We start from the raw sequence: 13,821 nt of genomic DNA, 5'->3' as shown, positions 1-13,821 counted from the left end.
GAGGGGAAGCGAAGCAGGGATGGTGTTGCTGAGAGGGGGATGATTGCCAGGGGAGGGTGTATAAGATGGGTGGGGGGGGGCAGTGTTTGTATGCGTGTGAGAGAAGGGATGTGTGTGCCAGGTTAGAGAGGATGCAGACACCTTCCTCACATTGCTTCCCCTCTTCCTCCCTGCCCCATTCCTGCTTCTCCCTTCTCTACAGGCCCTGGAACTTGCCCCCAATCCCTGATTCAAGATCTCCCCTCATCTCCTTCTCTCCTATTCCTCCCTCACTCCCAGAGCCTCCCTCCCTCTTCCTCCCTGTCCCATTCCTGCTTCTCCCTTCTCTACAGGCCCTGGAACCTGCCCCCAATCCCTGATTCAAGATCTCCCCTCATCTCCTTCTCTCCTATTCCTCCCTCCCTCTTCCTCCCTGTCCCATTCCTGCTTCTCCCTTCTCTACAGGCCCTGGAGCCTGCCCCCCAATCCCTGATTCAAGATCTCCCCTCATCTCCTTCTCTCCTATTCCTTCCTCACTCCCAGAGCCTCCCTCCCTCTTCCTCCCTGTCCCATTCCTGCTTCTCCCTTCTCTACAGGCCCTGGAACTCATCCCCAATCCCTGATTCAAGATCTCCCCTCATCTCCTTCTCTCCTATTCCTTCCTCAGTCCCAGAGCCTCCCTCCCTCTTCCTCCCTGCCCCATTCCTGCTTCTCCCTTCTCTACAGGCCCTGGAGCCTGCCCCCCAATCCCTGATTCAAGATCTCCCCTCATCTCCTTCTCTCCTATTCCTTCCTCACTCCCAGAGCCTCCCTCCCTCTGCCTCCTCTGTCCCATTCCTGCTTCTCCCTTCTCTACAGGCCCTGGAACCTGCCCCCCAATCCCTGATTCAAGATCTCCCCTCATCTCCTTCTCTCCTATTCCTTCCTCACTCCCAGAGCCTCCCTCCCTCTGCCTCCTTTGTCCCATTCCTGCTTCTCCCTTCTCTACAGGCCCTGGAACCTGCCCCCAATCCCTGATTCAAGATCTCCCCTCATCTCCTTCTCTCCTATTCCTCCCTCACTCCCAGAACCTCCCTCCCTCTGCCTCCTCTGTCCCTTTCCTCTCCATCTCCTTTTCTTCCTAACCACAGTCCTCTTTCCTCACTTTCCTTCTTCCTCCTCATTCTCCTCTTCTAAATGTCCAGCCTCCCTCTCCTCCCCCCACCCCTGGTCCTCCTATCCTCTCCTTCTCCTCCCTCTGCTGACGCTTAAGGTCTCTTTTCCTTATCCAATAGAAACAGAGATTATACAGACCCAAGCAAAGCTGGAAGATGCTTTGATGCTGATACTAGATAAAACCTGAGGTTTGAATATTTCCTCCCCGATCTCCAGCTAAATTTTATCCGGGGAACTTGTTGCTTGCACAGAGTTTACCCAGGTAAAAAGAAGGGGTGCTAGGGTCATTTCCAGGGCACACTTTCACTTTTTAGAGCAGCGCTGATATTTAGTACTGCCAGGACCCAGTTGGTCAGGTAAGTCTAATTGGACAGGTAATGCCTGTCCTAACATTATATATATACAGGCAACACGCCCCCCTCCCCTAGCAGCACTCTCCTACAAAATGTACGATATACAGCCACTTATTTGAATTATACCCTCCACTTAAAGAAGTGTTATACAAAGTTATAATGCTTTTATTAATCCCTAAATATACGTTGCACATTCTTCAGTGCCACCCCCCTTAGTAAAAACCACCCTACAAAACTCACTCACACCAATCACACTTCAGTTGGCAATATGCAGACTGCACCACACTCATCCCCAAAAACACTGCAGCTAAACCTTAAACAATAATACTTTGCATAAATGTATTATCACAGCCAATCGAGGCTTCATCAGGGGGATATTGCAGGCGTTGCTTACAGTCATGAATTCACATAAAGTGCGTATCTCCTTCCTCCACTGAATCCTGGCACACAAATTCCATTTCTACTTTATGCTTGCTTTTCATGTAACAATCAGATTTGCTTCTTTATTTATAATCCCAGTGATAACCGCTGTAACAAGCCGTGCGTTGGAAAATGTTGTAAAATCACGTCGGCAAATTCCAGTCACTTCCTTTCAACACATTGGAGGTTATTGATTATAACGTGGATTATCTCTAGAAATCATAATCAGTGCTGCCTCATTATTGATATTAAACATATTGTATCTTTATCTGACGTATATATATATATATATATATATAGTGAAACTGGAATGTGGCTTGCAAAAGTATCGACCCCCTAAAATGTCAGCAGATTTGTCTGGATTACAAATGACACTTGCACAGATTGATCTAGACAGTATGTTTATTGCAAACCAGTATGCTCTTAAAGTATATTTTCAATGTCACAATTAATTATTTCTCTGCATTTTTTGTAAGATAAAATTAAAAACTGAAAAATGCTGCTTGCATAAGTATTGAACTCCTGTGCTGTGGAAGCTCTAAGTTCACACAGATGACAGATATTGCCCTAACATTTTGCTTACAGTTGGCCTCTACCTGTGAATCATTAAAACAGGTCAGCTTTTCTGGATAAAAGATCCCCTAATTCCAGTACCATTGGTCAGACTGTGACTCTGAAGGAAAGCTGTGAGAATGAAGACCAAAGAGCATTCTAAGGAAATTAAAGATAAAAATTTATCGACATGCACAAGATAGGAAAAGGCTACAAACTGATATCCCCGTGAGCACTGTTGGATCAATTGTGAGGAAATGGAAGCTGCATCCTACCACCCAGATACTGCCTAGACAAGGCCAGCCCTCAAAACTCAACACCAGAGCAAGAAGGAGACTTGTAAATGAAGCCACAGAGAGGTCAACAATCACTTTGAAGGAGCTTCAGACTTCAGTGGCTAATACTAGAGTGGAGGTGCATCAGTCAATCAAACTCAGCATCACAGCAAGGAGACTTGTGAGGGAAGCCACAGAGAGGCCAACAATCACTTTGAAGGAGCTTCAGACTTTAGTGGCTAATACTGGAGTGGAGGTGCATCAGTCAATCAAACTCAGCATCACAGCAAGGAGACTTGTGAGGGAAGCCACAGAGAGGCCAACAATCACTTTGAAGGAGCTTCAGACTTCAGTGGCTGAGACTGGAGTGGAGGTGCAGCAGTCAATCAAACTCAGCGTCAGAGCAAGGAGACTTGTGAGGGAAGTCACAGAGAGGCCAACAATCACTTTGAAGGAGCTTCAGACATCAGTGGCTGAGGCTGGAGTGGAGGTGCATCAGTCAATCAAACTCAGCGTCAGAGCAAGGAGACTTGTGAGGGAAGTCACAGAGAGGCCAACAATCACTTTGAAGGAGCTTCAGACTTTAGTGGCTGACACTGGAGTGGAGGTGCATCAGTCAACCATATCAAGAGCTCTGCATACAACTGGCCTGCATGGGAGGGTGGCTAGAAAGAAGCCATTACTGAAGAAAAACGTCTGGAGTGTTCCGGAAGGCATCAGAGTGACCCAGCTCAAATGTGGGATAAGGTTTTGTGGTCAGATGAAACAAAAAATGGAGATTTCTGGCCATGTGAGTGGCACAAGCCTAACACTGCCCATTCTTCAGCAAACCCCATGCCAGCAGTAAAGTATAGGGCTGGCAGCATGACTGGGTATCTTGTTAAAACTGAAGGATGGATGGATGGTGCAAGATACAGGGAGAGACTGCAAGAGAACCTGCTTTAGTCTGCTAAAAACTAAACTATGGGGGAAGTTCATCTTTCAGCAGGACAATGATCCCCAAGCACAAGGACAAAGCAGCACAGGAGTGGCTGAACAGAAAGGTGAATGTTCTGCAACGGCCACGTCAGAGTCCAGATCTCATTCCAATCGGAAATCTGTGGCACTGTTTGAAAATTGCAATCCAGAAGCATCATCCAACCAACCTGAACAGCCTGGAGCAAATCTGCCAGGAAGAATGGGCAGAAATCACTCCCAGACAGTGTCCCAAGCTGTAGAAACTTACCCCAAGGGACTTAAAGCTGTTATTGCAGCAAAAGGTGGTCACACCAAGCGCTAGCCTGAAGGGGCTGAATACTTATGCAAGCGGCATGTTTCAGGTTTTTATTTTATCTTACAAAAATGCAGAGAAACAGTGAATTGTGACTTTGACAATTATAGGACATAGTGGTTTGCATGCAATAAACACACTGTCTGGAACAATCTGTCTAAGGGTCACTTGTAATGCACAGAAATCTGTTGACTTTTTAGGGGTCAAATAGTTTAGTTTTGCAAACCACTGTGTATAATACATGTATGTCTTAAAGTAAGAAGTATTCAGCAGAACACCCAGGATTATCCGGATAAGTTTCTCACTCACTGGCTTTCTCAATATGGACTTCTTTACTTTGATAATATAATATAACAGATGGATGTGTTTCCTAGTTTGCTTCCGAATGGTTTAATACTTTCTGCAGAATCTACCCTGAGCTGCTGCAATGAACCTCCCTGTGCTCTGACCTTTGCTGGGGGTGGACTGGGAGGGCCAGTAGCTCCAAATGTATGTAAAGGTGCCAAAACCCTAAATCAATCGCTACCCCCAGGGCCTACGACCTCCTCTGCCTGACAGGGAGTGTGAGCCCCTGCACGGGCTGTGTGTGACTCTCGTTACTGATGTAAGCTGTGTCTCACATTAGTACTTGGAACTTGTCTTTGCAGATGTATGACTACAGTTTAGACATGTGGAGTTTAGGCTGCATGCTTGCCAGTATGATCTTCAGAAAGGAGCCATTCTTCCACGGGCATGATAACTATGACCAGGTAAGAGCTGCTGGGGATTCCTCCCTTCTGTGTTCCCTGCTTCTCCCCCTCCTGTTTGCACCCAGAATGACTGGAAAAACATGGGGTTAACAGGAGCTTCCTTCCTTCCTTCCTTCTGCCTATAGTAACAAGTCATGCTACGCAGGTTCCAATAACATCAATACATCACACACAAAAATAAACACATCCCAGATTAAATAAACACTGTAAACCAGTTATGTAAAAGCCTCTTGAAATAATAATTGTTTATAAAAGATTTAAAATCGGTCCTATTTTTAATCTCCACAAAGAACCTCTAATAAGTGGCAATTACTAAAGTGCAGAGCTCTTCTCGAAGTATACCAGTTGAACAAATTGGACAAATATCTAGATGCATCACATTGCAATGACTTATAAAGTAAAGTCAGTAGCTTAAATCATATTCATTATTCCATGGGCAGCCAATGCAGTTGGATCGGTAATGGAGTAATAGGCTCCCTAATCGATGTCCCTATAACCAATCATGCTGCCAAACTCTGTAACATCTGTAATGCAACGTTTAGGAAAGTCAACATATAGGGAATTCCAGTAATTTACAGATGTTAAAACAAATGCTTGAATAATAGTAGAGAAATCCAATTAATCAGGCAGTGATTTTAAATGCCTTAGCTGTTCAATTTAAAATAGCCTGAGGACACAATGGGTTTCAGCTGATGCTTATTCTTTAGACTAGAATCCAAATTAAATCCCAAATTTCAAACATTTTCTGAAAAACGTACTGTTATCCTATTAATGTTGTTGACACCAAATCATCTGGTCTCGATTTCCTGCCAATCCTGAATCTTGGCTGGAGTCAAAATCAAGGGATTATTCATCATCCATTCTTGTATATTTGCCACACAAACAGATCCAAGAAATCAAGGAATGAACATCATTAAAAACAAGGAAAACTAACTGCATATCATGGGGTAGATATTCAAAGCCTTCTCAGCGCTACTCAGCCAGATAAGCAGAACTTAAGTAGCAGTTGCTAAGTATGCGCCTGAGTTCAGCAGCCACACACACACAAAGTAGGCAGATCGGGGGCGGAGTAAGTTAGCCGTATAACTTACCGGTATTCGGACTTAGCTGGATAAGTTTAGACCCATAGAGTAGGTCTAATTTTAGCCGGGTAGATTTTTCTGGTGAAGTGCGCACTCATATTCAGTGGCTTTGTCGTGCCACTGAATATGCATCGTAACTTAGCCGGATTATTTCTAACTGGCTAAGTTACTTACACGGCCAGCTTTGAATATTTACCCCCACCTGCATAAATTTTAAAATAAACCTTTAAAGGCTCTATAATAGCACTTAGCAGGTACAGTAAATATTAAAAAGAATAGCAGACAGTGTAGACTCCTGAGAAACCCCTATCTTCGGGGAATACCAGTCAGAAGCCACGGAGTCGGCTCTAAACCTGTTGTTTCCTGGCCAATAGAAATGACTCAAACCATGGACAACACCGCCAATTCTAATTCCACTTGATTGATAATCTCAGGTGATTTACCAAATCAAATGCTGAGGTAAAATCTAAAAATATGACAATTACTGCACCTCCAGCATCAATATTTCTCTGTAAGTAATCATTTACTGAGACCAGTAAAGTTTCCGTACTGTGATTTGAACAGGAGCCACTCTGATTATCATGCAAAACATTATACTCCTGCAGATAATCTTTCAATTGTGCAAAGCTACCTTTTCTAATAACTTACCTAAAAGATATCAGATTTGAAATTGGTTGATAACTAACAAGGTTATCAGCTGGCAGTTGGCCCTTTGTCCTAATCAGTCCATGAGCGAGAGATTAACCACTTTTGATGCTACCTCTATAAATGAATCCCCTGAGGCAGATAGCACCCCCATCAACAGGGCTCTAACACAAAATGCAAAGTTTTCAGTTTATTTAAATAGTTTGCAATTTCAGACCTCCAGACATATTCATACAGGCATTAAAGCTGTCGCCCCTAAATCTGTTATTTTAGGAGCTTGCTGCAACACATATCTCATAGAGCAGAGTGTGCAAAGAGGGGGAGAGTGTATTAGCTGATATGCAAAGATTGGGCAGAGAGAGCCTCATTGAGCCAAGTATGCAAAGAGAAAGAGTGAGAGCCTCATAGAGTTATTTATTTATTTAAACACTTTTATATACCGAAGTTCGTATGGACATCATATCGGTTTACATAAAATGAAAGGGAGGAAGAGGAAGAGAAATCGGAAGAAAAAAAGTTACATTATAACAAATAACTGTTGGGTTTGCAGAGAGAGAGAAAGAGAGCGTGTTTGCCTCATGGAGCCAAGATATAGAGAGGGGAAGAGTCTCACATAGCTAGATATGCAGAGGGTTAGAGAGATTGTTCCTCATGAAGCCAGGTATGCAGAAAGAGAAAGAGCTCCTCATGGAGCCAAGTATGCAGAAAGAGAAAGAGCTCCTCATGGAGCCAGGTATGCAGAGAGAGAGAGCTCCTCATGGAGCCAAGTATGCAGAAAGAGAGAGAGAGAACACTCTTATGGAGCCAGATATGTACTGAGAGAGAGAGAGCGCTTCATGGAGCCAAGTATGCAGAAAGAGAGGGAGACAGAGCACTCATTATGGAGCCAGGTATGCATAGAGAGAGAGCTTCTCATGAAGCCAGGCATGCAGAGAGACAGCAAGTGAGAAAACACTCATGGAGCCAGGTATGCACAGAGAAAGAGCACTCCTCATGGAGACAAGTATGCAGAGAGTGAGAGTGCGCACTCATGGATTCAGATATGCAGAGAGAGAGTGTGCAACTCATGGAGTCAGATATACAGAGGCAGAGAGAGAGCAATGCTCATGAAGCCAATATGCAGAAGGAGTGAGAGGGAGGTCCATAGAAGGCCAAACGACTGTCAGCATGGTGAAATGATGAGATAAAAGAAGCTATAATAACTAAAAGAACATCTTCAAAAAGTGTAAAGAGGATCCAAATGAAAATAGGAAAAGCATAAGCATTGACAAGTTTGATGTAAAACATTGATAAAGCAGGCAAAAAGAAAATTTGGACAGAAGATGGCCATAGAGAGAAAACTCATAATAAAAACCTTTTCAATACATCCAAAGCAGGGAAGTATCTGATGGAAATGGTTGGACCATTAGAGGATCGAGGGGTTAATAAGGAAGACAAAGCCATAGCCAAAAAGACTAAATTAATTATCTACTTTGGTGTTTACTGAGGAGGATTTTGAGAGATCCATGCAAGAAACAATATTTAATGGTGATGATTCGGAGGAACTAAAACAAATCACGGTGAACCTGGAAGATGTAATAGGGCAAATTGACAAACTAGAAAGTGGCAAATCACCTGAACCAGCTGGTATATACCTTATTAAAATTTACTATTGTATCTGAAGATTGAATGGTGGCCAATGTAATACCAATCTTTAAAAAGGGCTCCAGGGGAGATCCGAGAAACTATAGACTGGTGAACCTGATGTCAGTGCCTGGAAAAATCATAGAAACTATTCTAAAGATTAAAATTACTAAACATATAAAAAAGGCATGAGTTAATGAGATAGAGCTAACATGGATTTACATAAGGGAAATCTTGCCTCTCCAATCTGCTACATTTTTTGAGTAGGTTAATAAATGTGGAAAAAGGTGAGCCAGTGAATATAATGTATCTGGATTTTCTAAAGGTGTTTAACAAAGTCCCTTAGGAGAGATTTCTGAGAAAATTCAAAAGCCTTGCAATAGGAAGCAATGTCCTATTGTGGATTGCAAACTGGTTAAAAGATAGGAAACAAGGTAGGCCTGAATGGTCAGTTTCTTCAGTGGATGAAAGCAAATAGTGGAATGCCTTGGGGATCTGTTCTGTGACTGGTGCTTTTTAATATATTTATAAATGATCTAGGAAAGGGAATTAATGACTGAGGTGATCAAATTTCAGATGACATAAAATTATTCCAAGTTGTTAAATCACAATTGGATTGTGAGAAATTGCAAAAGACTTGATGGCGATGGGGAAGACCACCAAGGCGCTCCGGTTCTTCAGGCACAGAAGAGAGCACAGAGGAGAAGAGTAGATGTTCTGGTTCTATCCTGGCCTCGAGGGATTCTTTTTTATGTGTATCCTCCGTGGCCCCTTGTGGAGAAACTGATATAGTGAATAGAAAATCATCCTGGAGAAGTGATTCTGGTGACTCCAGAGTGACCAAGGGGCCCGTGGTTCACGGACCTGGTCAACCTGGCGGTGGATGGTCCATTCCGGCTTGTACGTTTACCGGGGCTATTGCGGCAAGGTCCAATATTTTCAGATGGAGAGGATCGCTTCTATCTTGCGGCTTGGCTTTTGAGAGGAAGCTTTTGAGAGAGAAAGGATATCCAGAGAATGTCATTTCCACCTTGTTTCAGACTAGAACGACTTCTACTTCATCGTCATATGTAAGAGTTTGGAAGATCCTTGACTCCTGGTGCACGGGTCAAGGAATAGTCTTGACGCAGGCCTTGATAGCCTACATCTTGACTTTTTTGCAGAAAGGTTTGGTTAAAAGCTTGGCTTTTAATTCTCTTAAAGTTCGGGTTGTGGCCTTGGGCTCTTTATGGGCAAGGTGCATGGAGTGGCCTTGGTGGCACACCCGGATGTGGTTTGCTGAAGCATCTGCGCCCTCCTGTGTGGAGAGTATGGCCCTCATGGAATGTGAGGGTTGTGTGTAGCTCCTTTTGAAACTTTGAGGAGAGCAACAGTAAAGGATCTCACGTTGAAGGTGTTGTTTCTGGTAGCTATTTGTTCCGCCCAGAGGATCTCTGAACTGCAAGTGTTATCGTGCAGGGAACCTTTTCTGAAGATTTTGGATTCCAGAATATCGTTGAGGACGGTGCCCTCTTTTCTCCCGAAGGTGGTATCCGCTTTCCATTTGAATCAAACTGTGGAGCTCCCAGCCTTTCCAGATTTGGATGCGGCAACCCTTATGCTAGGGAGTTAAGCCGGTTGGATGTGAAGAGGGCTTTATTGCATTACCTCAAGGTCACTAATTCTTTCAGGGTGTCTGACTCTGTCTGGAATTTGTTGCCAGGGGATGTGGTTAGTGCAGTTAGTGAAGCTGGGTTCAAAAAAGGTTTGGATAAGTTCTTGGAGGAGAAGTCCATTAACTGCTATTAATCAAGTTGACTTAGGGAATAGCCACTGCTATTACTGTGTACTGGCATTAGTAGCATGGGATCTATTTAATGTTTGGGTACTTGCAGGGTACTTGTAGTCTGGATTGACCACTGTTGGAAACAGGATGCTGGGCTTGATGGACCCTCTGTTTGACCCAGTATGGCATGTTCTTATAATAAAAAAAGGAATTTAAACAGCTCCCCTATGAGGAAAGGCTAAAGAGGTTAGGGCTCTGCAGCTTAGAGAACAGATAGTTGACAGATCTGTAAAATCATTAGTTGTACAGACCAGGAAAATGCAAATAGGTTTTTCACACTTTCAAAAAATAAAAAGACTAGGGGACGCTTTATCCTGCAAATCTGGTTCTTAGAATGTGAATAATTTAGAGACACTTCCGAGTTTTTTTGCTCAAATTTATCTTCAGAACAACAGAATGCTCTACAGACTCGAGCTAAACCCTTCTGTCTAGTTCTAAAGCTGGCAGACCAACGTAGAGAAATTATTTGTGATCGGACTGCGTTTGTAGATGAATGTCTGTACCAGTTACATAATGAACCCTACCCCTTGTTTGCAAGACCTTACATTGACATCAGGTTTTCTGACAAAAAAAAAAAAGAATTCCAATTTTTGAATAAAAAATGGCCACATCTTCCTGTTTTTTTATCACAATTTAGATGTCCACCAGACTGCCCTTTCATCTCATTTAATGACTCTGTTAGAGCCATTGTCACAATATGTTGTTACTTTTGTGCATCCTATAGTGCCAACTATTCCTTCTTATTTCTGTGATTCGATTCATGTTTTGTAATTTTTCTCAGTGCAGTGTGATTTTTCTGGTTTAATTTTGGCAATCCTGGATATTACAGCATTATATACACCTGTTCTGCAGGATGATGTAATTTTGATTCTAAAGGAAATATTGGATGATCGCCCTCAATCTGTATAGATTCCTACTGAATTCATTTTGTCTTTAGCCAATCTAGCTTTAAAAAAAATTTTTTTTTTCTCTTTGAGCAACAATTGTAACAGGGACTGCCACATAGGTGCAACTTTCGCTCCATCTGTTGCCAGTCGTCTTCTGGCTAATTTTGAAGCAACTTGGTTAACATTGTCTCCTTTCATCTCACGTACAGTTTTTTGGCAGCGGTATATCGATAACGTCATCCTTGTATAGAATGGATTCCAGTCATCTTTAAAGGAATTTCACATATGGTTAAATCTGCAGATTCAATTTTCGTTACAATGTGATCGTACAGCAGTGTCCTTCAGTATTCAGGAAGCTGACTGATCGAAATACGGGTTTACACTACAGTGGTTTTCATCCAACACTCTTGCAAGATAATCTACCTTTCTGACAATTCCTATGCTGTCGATGGCTATGTACGTCAACTCATGAATTCATACAAGCTAAGATCTCTTCCTACCATTTTTTCAACATGAGCTCTCTATATCAGTAATTCATTGCACATATATATTTGCCTTCTTCTCGGATCTTTCTGTATTGCAATCTGATTTTTACAAGAATTCTCCTGATATGGCCTGTGTTCTCAGATATTTGAAAAAACTCTGGAAGATTCTGTCCTTGCACCCTTGTTTCAAGTCATCGTTGTGTTTTGCATATACTAGGAGTCTGAATTTAAGAGATTGGCTAGTTCCTTCAATGCGATCATTGGTGGATGCTTCTCCTGCTTATGATTTTTCAGTGGGGGGGACATTCTGCTTGTGGCCACTGTATTTTTTGCCCTATGATGCTATAGTTAAATTCTTTTTCAGCATCCTGTCACTTTAAAAAAAAGTTTCTGTTAGAATATTGGACCACTTGTGAAACATCTTATGTGGTTTACATACTGATATGCCCATTTATGTTAAATTTGATTTTTTTTTTACATTTTTGATTTATCACATTTTAATCCACTTGCTATGAAATGTACAGTTCAGAGAGAAATTATTTGACAACGTAATATAATGTTGATTACATTCATGATGCTGTACTCGTAATAAAATAAAAGTAATACAGGAGAGCCCACAGTAATAGAGCATTATTTATCTTCTGGAATAAGTTGTCTCATACCTCATTCAAATTGACACCAATAAAAGTCCCAAAGCATTGGTAGCAGGGCTGTAATTATCGTGTTGATGTACTCATTCCAGTATATTTATGAAGAAGCTCTTAGCCTTGCAACAGTGTGCATACTTCAGGTGCCTTCAAAAGTGGCTAGCTCCAGATCTCACAGTGTTTTGGTTTAATGGCTTGGAATCGATATTTATTTATTTAACAGTTTTATATACCGAAGTTCTAGTAACAAAGTTACTAATCAGTTCGGTTTACATTATAACAATAAAATTGACAGTATATAGAATAATGTCTTACAGAGAACAGGGAAGATTGAACTTGGAAATAAATATTGTCCCGACTGTAGAAATACCAGTGCACAACATGTGCTAGCCGCTAGTGTCAATTTGAATGAGGTATGAGACAACTATAATGCTTCCTGTCAAATGACAAAATCTGTTATTAGCAGCCCCTGAAGCAGCCCTCCATTGGGCGAAACTCAGGCCTTGAGTCGGGCATTTACTGAAATATTGTTTTACCAATAAATATTTTTGAGGACTTTAGCTTCTCTGTTTTCATATTCCTCCTCCAAACTATGCCTTCCTCTTTCTCTTTCTCTAGACCTAACGCCCAGAATTTTTGAGTCACCAATATAATGCTTAGGACCCCTGCCTCCCACCCCCCAAACCCACAGTACTGTGAAACAAAGCACACGAAACATCAACAATACAACATTACCCTCGCAGCATAAGTAGACACATATATAACAAGCGTCCATCGAGAAATCCACTGTATAGTCCCATAAACCATAGCTTCGGGTGTTACTAGTCAGCTCAACAGTCCCGCAGCTACCAGGGTTCCAAAATGGCTCAGGGAGACCCATTCAAGCGTGCATCTTAACAATCTGCCATCCAGCGACCAGAAGTAGGGACATGCAGATCACAATAAGCAGGCTCCAGCCGCAGCAGCCAGTCTGATGGGTAAGCCAGACAGTCCCTGCTGATGCCCCCAAACCTGGAACACAGGAAGGGCCAAAGGCCTCTATAGTATAGTTCCGGGGCTAGGCACTGCCCGAGCCGTAACAGTGCGTGCAGTTCCCCATAAAAGGCCAAAAATAGGGAGGTACTTACGGAAGAGAGCTCCAAGTCTTCCAGGATTAGCTGCAGTACCTCAAAAACAGGTATTCATGTGCCTGACTCAGGGCCTGTTGCCATTTCCCAGTAAGGAGAGGAGAAAACGTTGTGTCTCTGCAGGGGTGTTGTAGATGGAGGTTTGCCCTGCATGAGAAATACACAGCTTGGCTGGATATAGTAGGGAAAAGCGAATCTTCCTCTGAAAAGAGTTCACTGCAAATCAGCGAAAATGTTCTCTGCAGCCCTGCTAACTTGACTGAGTAGTCTTGGAATATATGAACCTTTTGCTCCTCCATATAAGGTTGGACACCTCACCGCACTGCCTGCATGATCACAGCCTTCTGGCTGAAGTCAAGAAATCGCCAATGACTATGCAAGGTCTAGCAGAGGTTTCTGGCGTGGGCTACTTGGTGCACTCTCTTAATACGTATAGGCTCCAGTGATTCCGGAAGTTTCAGCCATTTTGCAAGGCACTCTTGTAACTCACTCTCTGACAACATCTCGGGGAACCCCAGGACATGTAGGTTATTGCGGTGGGAGCAGTTTTCAAGATCTTCAAGCTTGCTTTCAATTTGCTCTAATCTAGCGACCGTCACAGCAGCTGCGGTGTCATTGTTGTGTGCACCATCCTCCAACGCAGAGACACGCTGTTCCATCTCCATCAGCCTCTGGATCGCGGAGTCAAACGAAACAGACAATTCTTCAAGTTTTGCAAAGATTCCTTCGAACTTCCCATCATGTTTT

General features: G+C 42.8%; 1 protein-coding gene across 1 annotated transcript in view; it reads left to right on the top strand.

The window, feature by feature from the left end:
• LOC115083416 (casein kinase II subunit alpha-like) overlaps positions 1-4,843 on the top strand; it is a 101,404-nt gene extending 96,561 nt beyond the window's left edge. Inside the window, exon 10 of the mRNA XM_029587222.1 lies at positions 4,652-4,843. Coding sequence (XP_029443082.1) covers positions 4,652-4,843 — 192 coding nt within the window. The remainder of the gene's footprint in view (positions 1-4,651) is intronic.
• The last annotated feature ends 8,978 nt before the right edge of the window (positions 4,844-13,821 follow it).

This window comes from Rhinatrema bivittatum, chromosome 2 (genome assembly GCF_901001135.1).
Source record: "Rhinatrema bivittatum chromosome 2, aRhiBiv1.1, whole genome shotgun sequence".
Lineage (NCBI taxonomy): Eukaryota > Metazoa > Chordata > Amphibia > Gymnophiona > Rhinatrematidae > Rhinatrema > Rhinatrema bivittatum.
Note: the sequence above shows the minus strand (reverse complement) of the source record. Positions and strands in the feature narration are given on the sequence as shown.